General features: G+C 44.5%; 1 protein-coding gene across 1 annotated transcript in view; it reads left to right on the top strand.

Annotated features, from left to right (window-relative positions):
* The first annotated feature begins 440 nt into the window (after positions 1-440).
* Positions 441-10,314, top strand: part of sema4f (sema domain, immunoglobulin domain (Ig), transmembrane domain (TM) and short cytoplasmic domain, (semaphorin) 4F) — a 63,526-nt gene continuing 53,652 nt past the window's right edge. The window contains exon 1 of the mRNA XM_071543175.1: positions 441-1,295. Within this exon, the coding sequence (XP_071399276.1) occupies positions 1,205-1,295 (91 nt within the window). The 5' untranslated portion in view covers positions 441-1,204. The remainder of the gene's footprint in view (positions 1,296-10,314) is intronic.

Genomic DNA, 10,314 nt, shown 5'->3' with positions numbered 1-10,314 from the left:
ATACATTCTCCCACTTAGGGAAAGTATAAGAAGTGTACAGTAATCAAAGGTTTCACTGTCACCACTACTAACTGATTGTAGTGGGGACAGTGAAACCTGTAATTAGTCTTTGGCCCTAATGTGTGTGTGTCCGTGACATAAAAACATTTGAGAACCCCTGCTATAAGCCTATAGAACCTCTACCTAAAGAACCCTGGAGAACCCTATTTTTACAGTGTGTACACACTATAATGAGCTTTGACAGTAACTAGCCTACCTGGGGCACTTCTGCAGAACAAGGAAACAAAGTCCATTTAAAAAACCCTACCTGTCAGCCACGTGACATCATTGCTTACCTGTTGGACTCCCTCGCGCTGCCTTCTCCGGAGGGCGGGGCTCGAGCCTGACGGTTGGAGCTCTCCGGCTTCTACCAGGCTCTCGAGCACAAGCAGCACATCCTCGAGCCGGTCGGTCGCTACACTATACGCTATTCACCCGTTCCAGCGCTCGAGCCTCTCAGCCACAGCGCGCTCGCGGGATTGTGTTTTTTTTTTTTCAGCCGGTTGGAAGAGTTCAGTTTGATTCTCTAGGTGTTGCTTGCTCTAGAATATCCTGGTTTGATTTAAACTGGAAACGGTTGGAGATTTGGTGTGAGCAGCGGGACAGGCTTGGCGACACCGGGGCACAGACCGAGTCTCCGGTTTATTATAGTCCAGGACACCGGACATTATTCCAGCACGAGAAGACGCCCGTTAACGTTGACTTTGGATTACTTTGGCTAGCAGTTTAACTGGAATACATCACGCATGTTAGCTTACTAATAATGTCTAATCTCCTTTTTCTCGCAATGTCGCTTTTCAGTTGATAATTCAACCTGCACATTTGCGCTGAGCGGATGCATGCACTTCTCCTGCTTGTGCAGACCTATAGGCTACTGGAACAAGAATATCCTCTTCTAGATAAATAGCCTAAAACAAGATAGGCCTATATTAAAGAAACATTGCATTTACAAAAACATTCCAACTTATTTCACAGTGCATGGGACTGAGCCTTGTGCGCCTTACTGAACCGCACTCACACAGAACCCGGGGATTGTAGCTGCTCTCTGCTCGGGTCAGGATGGCTCACAGCTGAAACCAGGAGACCGGGACCTTTGACGTTGAAACCGAGATCGGACGGAGCTCCAAAACCCCGACTCCTGGACCAGGACGGGAGCCGAACCATTATGACTCCAGGCGGTGTGATGTTGATCCTGCTCTCGGTGTGCAGTCTGCTCTCCGGAGCCTCCTGGGCAGCGACTCTCAGCGGACTGGGAGGTGAGTACTGGCTAGGTGGAGGGAACAAACATCAAGGCGACACTATTGGTGATCAATGAAGATGATCAGTGATCTAGCAGTAAATAAAAAAGTAGATAATCACCTGCAGTCGGAGAGCATCATAAAGCAAACCACCAATAAACAAAAATCAGTTATACTTTCAGAAAAGTATTAATTATTTTCCTATTAAAAGACCCTATCCTCATACAATTTACATCAGTTTGATACTACTAAGTATGATGTGCTATACTATGATTTTGTCATTAAGATGTATGTCAGCTTAACTGTTGCTAGTGTCTTTTGTATCTGCACCTGCAAGTTCAGCGCAGTTTGTCATGTTGGTTTACGCGCCCATACACAGAGCCAAAACAGCAGCAGCAAAGTGATCGATTATCAGTATATGATCATGTCGATGGCAGCCTTTGAGCTCAGAAACAGTCTTTTACATGAGGCTGAAGCTGCACTTGTGTCCGCGCAGTCACCACCACCGCTGTGCTCTACTGTTTTACGCGCTCGGGGCGCGGTGCCAAACGGCTCCTTTGTATTGTGGCTTGATAAATGATGATGCTGGCGAAGCAAGCAGGTGCCAGACTTGTTCTCCTTAACGCCAACAAGTGAACGGGCCGGGGCACAAAGACCGGGTTGTTGGTTGATCCGGACACGTAGGAGAAGTCAGCCTTTAAATTTAAAGGGATAGTTCAGTCAAATGAGATAGGGAGCCGCTGGAAGGAAATTCAGTTTTCGCTTGCCTTCCTCTGGAAGTCAGAGGTCAGGATCTGCAAAGTATTTAGCATCTTGCACAAGGACATTTCAGCAGGGTGGATGCACAGAACTCAGGGTTGAACGTAGATCTCTAACCACCAAACCACCCTGCCATCCCATAATGTGATCTCTATGGCTGCAGTGATTGGTCTTAGCTTTCTTGTAAAGTGTTTGTGTGCAAAATAAAGTTCGCCACCAGGTCAGCCAATCACTGCAACCAGACAAAGTGCAGGATATGAAGATTGTATGCATGGCTTTGAGTTTGTTTGTGTGTTTGTGTGCTGAGTAAGAGAGAAGGAGAGAGATAGAGACAGAAACAGAGTCAGATTTGAGTAGCTATAAGTCCGAGTGGATGGAAGACGGGCCGGCTCTCTAACAAGCTGCCTCTTTGTGCTGTGACCGATGGGGTCAGGGCCACAGATTCGGCCGCCTTCCTGTTTTCTGGAAACTGACAGACAGTTAAAATGGAAAACGTGAAATGAGCAGAGACATCCATCACAACAAAATAATAAGAAGCTTATGGGGGAAGGGTGATAGACCGGCTATCGTGTGACCCGTTGGAGATTGGATTGCAGAGTGTGTGTGTTGGGCAATCTTGATATTGCTTCGTTTGTTCCTTGTATGAATGCATTTTTTCCTCTTTGTTTGCAGTGTAACCACAGTGTGTGTATATGAGTGTGTGTGTGTGTGTGTGTGTGTGTGTGTGTATGTGTATGTGATGTCTCAATTTTGACCCCCCTCTAAATGCAGATTGTTTCTTGTTTCTTCTTGTGTTTTTCTCTTCTTCCACTCCCTTTTTCATGATTTTCTGTCTGATGATTTGCTTTTGGTTTACTTACTTAGTCGTGCACCCCACCCCCCCACCCCTCTCTCTCTCTCTCTCTCTCTCTCTCCGCCATGTGATGTTGTTTACACCCAGATGCAGCCAGGAGGAAAAGATTTAGAGGTTGCATCACCGCGTGTCCATTGACCATCACCTGACTGTATTAATGAGCTTTGACCCACTGCTTCACTCTGCAGCACTGCTCATCACGCTTTAGCAGTTCAGACATTTTCCATCCAATGACCAACGTCTCTGCATCTGAACTGCTTGTCGTACTTCAGACAGATGCCGCTTGCTGTTGATTCAGGCCCAGTTGATGAATGAATGCAGTGTCTGGGAGTTAGCTCCCTGTTTCTGTGTGTCATTATGCAACTGGGGCCTGTGGCATGCTAGTGCCACAACAAATACAGTTGGAGCGAGTGCCAACAAACAGCAATAGGGGGAGAGAGAGAGAGAGAGAGAGAGAGAGAGAGAGAGAGAGAGAGAGAGAGAGAGAGAGAGAGAGAGAGAGAGGACTGTCACTAGGGAGAGAGAGAGAGAGAGAGAGAGGGGGAGAGAGAGAGAGAGAGAGGACTGTCACTGCCAGACTAGGAGTGGATGAGAAAGAAAAGGAGGGATTCCAACTGTCATATACTGTGACCCATGCATGGATTTTTTGGGAAAAGAACTGAGACTAACTCAAATCCACCAGGTATCTAGTGGATCAAAAAATGCATCAACATCTTTTCCATCAAAATACACTGCTGCATAATGTTTATCAGGTACTGTAACTTGGCTGTTCAGGACAGCTTGTCTGACCCTTGTCTTGTGCAAAATGACAACAGCAACAACAACAACATTCCATTCTGCAAGAGTGAGATTAGTTGCCATCCTCAGAAGGGTGTGTGCCTGCGTCTACACGTGTGTGTGTGTCTGTGTGTTTGTGTGTTATGATTAATGAAGAGTAGAATCCTCTTATGTAAGAGGCTGTAGTTGCCGTGAACAACTAGTCAGGTGATGTTAGGTTTGAGTTTGCTTTGCATGTAAGACCTATTAGGCGTTGCATCGGCCTGCAGTGGCCACTCAGGAACATTTACAGCTTGTATATGTTTTAGTTCACAGGGTAGGAAAGCCTCTGCAACAGCATTTACAGCAGGGTGATCCACCCCACTGATTCAATAGAGGATACTCCGGGGTACATTACCGTCTTTAAATGAAGAATTAATTCACAAAAACATTATTGAACACTTAAATTATTTCATAAATTATGCACAAAATCATTGCAGGTTTTTAGGAACCTCTATAATATTGGCAGTAGACCACATTGACTGGCTGATATCCAATATCTAATAAAAGGCCAATATCATCCTGGTGCATCAGTATAATCCTATTAGGGTCTGACAGATTTCCATACAAACAGAGTTCACAATACACACTGTGCAAAGTATTGTATACAGTACACATGACATGTAATACCTCAAATACTTGCATGCATGTAGGCTATGATACAACAGTTTGAGGCAATGCAGATAAACAATATTACCAATAACTGTGATCACCTGTATTTTTCATGATACTTTTGTTGCTTATAGTCCGCTGTGTTATCCACAATGATTTTGTCCTGTTTACCAATCCCTATTCCTGCTGAAAGCAATGCTACCCCTCTGTGTTGCCTCAGAAATTTGCTCATGTCTCATTGCTGTTATGATACTTCCATAACACTTTTAAAGTGTCCATAATAACTTGTAGCAAGGCATTAGATGGGTGTGAATAGTCCCACCTCCCCTATTATGTGGTTGGGGAAAAGTAATAAGATTGCTTGGCTGAAACTCCCCACTGTATAATTTTACCATCTGTATTTCTTGCTTGACAACAGAGGGTGGGGTCTTAATTTAAAGAAATCACAAACAGGCCGGTCTCTTCATTGTTATGGTCTTATGAGAAAATACAGCATTTGGCTCAAAACACCAGTGTTACGATACCACATGAGTGTTAATATAACGTCTTTCATGTCTGTAGAAATAGAAATAACCAGTGACCAGAGAGTGGCAGCTCTGACCTCTCCCCTACTGTCAGTTTCACTGGGCTGGCAGCCGCTCTAATGCTCCTCACATGAAACTGATTAGGGTGTCGGCACACAATGGAGGGCCTGGCTCCCAGCGATGCAGCGACTCCACGGACCTTCACGGGCCGGTTATAGGGAGGGAGAGAGCAGCTATGTCTGATTTGATTAGCTTGGTCGGGAATTATGTCGGTATATAGGACTAGTAAGCACTATCTCTCTCTCTCTCTCTCTCTCTCTCTCTCTCTCTCTCTCTCTCAACTTTTCAATTCAATTCAATTCAATGTGCTTTATTGGCATGAAAGTTCACAGACAATATTGCCAAAGCATCAAGATGAATATCAGTCTAGGTGTGCGTTTGTGTGTGTGTGTGTGTGTGTGTGTGTGTGTGAGAGTGTCAGTGCCTGGACAGAGGAACTGGGTTGCTGCGTGTTCAGCTCCCATACCCAGAGCCTCCATCACAGAGTGAGGATCAGTAAACTATGTGAAGGAATTAATGTTTGCTGGTAACAAGGGTTACACACATTTTATATGCGGTACACAATAACATTCAAAGAGAAAAATATCAAATATGTGGGGTATCAAGATATTGAGAGATTATGATTATGTTAATAAAAAAAGAAAAGAAAAATGAAATAAATAAATGAACAAATCTCTCTCTCTCTCTCTCTCAAGGCCACCCATGGGTCCACCCACCACCAGCTTAGCTAGGGGAGTCAATTTGCCTGCCTGCTTACCAGAACTATTTTTCTTTTTTGTTTCCAGTCAACATTAGCTTATCAGGAATTCTATTCAAAAGTTTCTTAGACTCCAGTGATTTCAGTGATGGAACATTCATTACTGTATTGTAGTGCGGTGGCTTTGCACTCGGCTAGCTGTGAAGTATGTGTGTGTGTGTGTGTGTGTGTGTGTGTGTGTGTGTGTGTGTGGGGGGAAACAGATTGTAGGTCCCTTTTTATAGAGACTGATCAAGCCTTACTCTCTAGACTGAAAAATGATCTTAGTTCCAGTGTCTGTTCAGAAATATTTGGGCATTTTCATGTGTGGTCAGTTTGAGTGTAGCTGTATTATTTATTTGAGTTGCACTCAAGCCAGCCCAGCCCTCATGGCCTTACATGACACATTCATACATGATGTTTGTGTAAAAGGTGACTGTCCTCTTCTTCATATCACTTGAAACAAGTCTAAAGCGGATGAGACGTTGCCAAAAACCGATGTGGCCGAAAATGTTTTGTTTGGAAGGGCGTCCAAGGCCGGAATGTGCACAGTGCTCATCAATTCAGTGTTTTCTTATCATAGAAACGCCTGGGGACGAGGCTGGGATGAGTGTAACCACCCTAAGCTGTCGGAGCATGGCGGTGCCTGAGAGAATAGATGCGGACTACAGTAGATTATGTGTTTGGGTTGAGGCTGCATTGTTGTCTCCCACTGGGGAATATCAAGTGGTTGCGCAAAGACAAGAGCCGAGATTTTTCCCTCTCTCCCCTATGTATTCCTTGGTCGTTCCTCTTTCTCACCCCTCCATCCCCCCCCCCCCTCTCCTTCCCTCTCATTCTCTTCCAGCCCTCGTCTCTCTCTTTCTTCTAAGTGTAGTTGATAGGGGCCGGTGGAGTTGAGTGGTACCGAGGGAACGGGGAAAGGCATCGGAAATGCTTTTAGCGCTTCGCACAGTTTTGTCTGATAAGCCCCGCTCTCTGCTGGCTGTAGCTTGAGTGCATAGCGGAAGGCTGCAGCATTTCAAAACCTGCCTATCTTTATCTCTGTCTCTCTCTCTCTCTGTTTCTCTCTCTCTCTCTCTCTCTCTCTCTCTCAGAAATGCTTCAAGTGCTTTCAACTTTTCTCCCACAGCTAGTCTGGTTAGTCTTGTCTTTAGCAGGCCTCTGAGCCAAAACCTGGCATCTGTCTCTCTCTGTTTGTCTGTTTGTCTCTCTCTATCTCCCGTCATCCCTCCTCTCCCTTTCTTTCTCTTGCTATTTTCTTACTCCCTCTCGTCTCTTCTTTCTTCTCTTTTCTCTGTTTACTTTCATTCTGTCATCTTTTCTTTCTTATCTTCCACATTCCCCCGTCTCTCTCTCTCTCTATCTCTCTCTCTCTGAGGCTTAAACCAGAGTTAATACTTCAAACAAATACGAGGCTGACTGACAGGTGTTAGCAGGTCCTATCGATATACGTGTGTGTGCATGTGTGTATGTGTGTGTGTGTGTGTGAATGTGAGTTCAAGAAAGCATTTGAGTCTATTTGATATGCAGACTTTGTATATGACCTTATTAAATCAACAGATAAAAAATAAGTGTGGTGTTAAAATTGGCAAAATAGAGCTGATTCAACTGAACTGAAAACTGAAAGAGAAAACGTGAGAGAGAGGAAGGGAGGGAGTGAATGAAAGAGGAATGAGAGGAGGAAAAGGAAGGATTCCTAGACGGAGGAGAAAGTGCAATCCCATCAGCCAATGCAAAGTCAAAATTCTCAGCAGCCGTTGGCCACCTACAGAAAAATACTCGCGCTCTCTCCCTCTTACATTCGTCAGCAAAATTCATTAACACACACAGAATGGGCTCTCATGCGCTTTGATTCATAATGCACTCTCCCTATAAAGCCCCGACATTGTCTCCAAGGTTGAGAATGACATTAGCAACACACACACGCACAGTTGTGCATGCACCGTCCCTCCCTGTTTGTGAATGGTCGGCCCACACAAGCGCTCCGTGACTGGAGCTTGTCAGAGTAAAGGCCAAACTGAGTCAAATGTCAAAGGTCACACACACTCACCCAGTCTACGCAAGCAGATTCCCTGCGTTGCATTCCCAGGACATTCTTCCTTGTGCGATTTTGATTCTTTTGGGCTTTTTCCTCTCTTCCTACAGGTTTGTTTGTTGTCATTCCACATCCCTCCTCTCTCTCTCTCTCTCTCTCTCTCTCTCTCTCTCTCCTTCTCTCTCTCCCTCTCTGTCTCTTTCCACCCTGTGTGATTACTCTAATGAATAGTTTACACACAAGGCGGCGAAAGGTCAAGGATATTGTAAGGCTGATATTGTAGGCTGTTTGGGAATTCTCCTCCTCCTCCATCGTCCTTCCCTTCCTCCTCCATCCATTCCTCCTTCCAGTCCTTTCTCTCCCTCCCTCCCTCCCTCGTTCACGAAAACCATGTGAAATGTGTCACGTTATGACGAGGAATGCATTCCTTTTGAAGGCTATGTTGAGTATCTCGCAAATTAAAAACTTAAAGGCCTTCCTAGGGAGTGTGTGTGTGTGTGTAGATTTGTGTGTTCGGTGCTCTGTGTGTTACTTTTATAGGGCTTTTGAACAAACGATTAAATCTGCTGTGCATAGGTCAAGCATATATCATAAAGTTATTGGAATTCACTCCTGCTTTCTCCCCTCTTCTCTTTCCTCCGTTGTGCTTTCTGTTGCGTGAAAATCCCATCTGATGAGAAAGCAAAGTACAAATCAACTATAATGCATACAGAGTAGACAGAGAGTGTGCAGCGGGGCTGTGAGCTTTATAAAACCTTCATGACTGTTTTCATTTGAGTATGGACAATCCAGATGACATAACACATTTTGGTATATGCAAATTCTCAATTGCTTATGCGATTTGGAACTTACAATGTACTGTACATTGACATGAATTTAAAATTTAATTTCATGCATTGAAAACTTGAATGAGGTAGAGAACGATTTCAGGCCTGTGAGGCCATACTGTTCAATCTTACTCACCGTTCTGTGGGACCATCATCAATCATATTAATCAATATTGATCGCATGGTTCCCCCAACTCAAGGTGAAGTAAAGGACAACAGGAACAGAGGGAGGGAGAGAAAGCACTGAACATGGCTGAGTTTAGATTTTGTTTTAGAAGATAACCTGGTTTGGTCATGGACCTGATTTACTTTTCAACACAACATGTTCATAACAATATGTGTCATGCCAATATTATCATGTTATCATGTTATTACCATGAATTGAAAATGACACATACTAAGGCCCAAAGGAACCGGAGGAGAGAAAAAAATGAAAAGGGTGAGAGAGGGAATAAAAAGGAAAAGGAATAGTAAAATAAAAAAAAAGAAGACAAGCTGGTGGAAGAGAAAGACAAGCTACAAGTTATGGGTGAGGTGAGACTGACCCCAAGTCAGTCACAAGTCCAACCAAGCAGAAGAACAAGTAAAAAATGAAATGATGATGGAAAGAGAAGGAAAGAAGGAAGAGATTGAAAGAGAAGGAGGAAGACAGAGAAAAAGCAAGAGAGGAGGAGAGATAAAATAACATAAAGACAACATCGAAATAAAGAGTTATGAATAAAGAAGCAACATAGATTGAGCATGAATGATAGAGAGGAGAGTGAGAGGAGGAGAGAGAAAGTAGATGAAAGAGACAGAGAGAGAGAGAGAGAGAGAGAGAGAGAGAGAGAGAGAGAGAGAGAGAGAGAGAGATAAAACAAACCAGACAGACAAGAGGCGATGGGCGTCAGACATTAAGACAGGGTCAGAGTTCACGCAAGGCCACCTTGGTCATGTTGAGACACTGACAGCATCCACTTAACCTGTTAACGTCTCTGGGAGGTCTCTCACACACACACACACACACACACACACACACACACACACACACTGAGAAGCTCCTCAGAGAGTTCGTGGCTATTTACACAGATTGATTGGAAGGCTGGAATCAACAAAATTCATCAATTGATCGGATGGCCTGTTTGTCAATCAATCTGTCTGCCTATCAGTCTGTCTGTCTGGCAGCCTGTGTGTGTGTGTGTGTGTTATATGTGTGTGTGTGTTTTCAGGTCAATGAGTGTGTCCATTAATGGCCAGATTGGAGTGTGAAGGCACGCTCTATCTATTTGCCTCTCTCTCTCTCTGTTACACACTCTCTTGTTGTCTCTGTGTCTCTCTGTTTGAAAAAGCCTTTTGTCATGAAACCCTTTGAATCAATAGACTAACTGCATGTGCTCTGCATATATAACATAGGTGTGGAGTTAATTCATTCATAACTGAAAAGTCTTACTATTGAGGTTGCAAGGTTAATGCGTTGAGCTTTGTCCGTATGTGTGTGTGTGTGTGTGTGTGGGTTGGGGTGGGGTGGGGTGGGGTGGTGGGGTGTCGCTCTTTCTGCAGGACCTGTGTCAGCATAAAGACCAGGAAAGTGAGGTGGGGGGGGAGGGGGAGGAAGGAAACACACACACACACACACCCACACACACACACACACTCACACACACTCACACACACAGTCTCAGGGGAATAGGGCCAGTCTCGTGAGTAGAATACTATACTTCCTTGGGCCCTCTCCTGCTAGATCCACACACACACACACACACACACAAACATTCTTCCTCTGACCACACTTACCTTTGATTGATCTTCACACTTCAGTCTCTGTCTCTAATT

Source organism: Centroberyx affinis, unplaced genomic scaffold (assembly GCF_046629955.1).
Source record: "Centroberyx affinis isolate AG114_WGS23_722 - 3 ecotype Tasmania unplaced genomic scaffold, CSIRO-AGI_Caff_v1 ptg004254l_1, whole genome shotgun sequence".
NCBI classification, from domain to species: domain Eukaryota; kingdom Metazoa; phylum Chordata; class Actinopteri; order Beryciformes; family Berycidae; genus Centroberyx; species Centroberyx affinis.
This window is presented reverse-complemented; position numbering and strand designations above follow the sequence as displayed.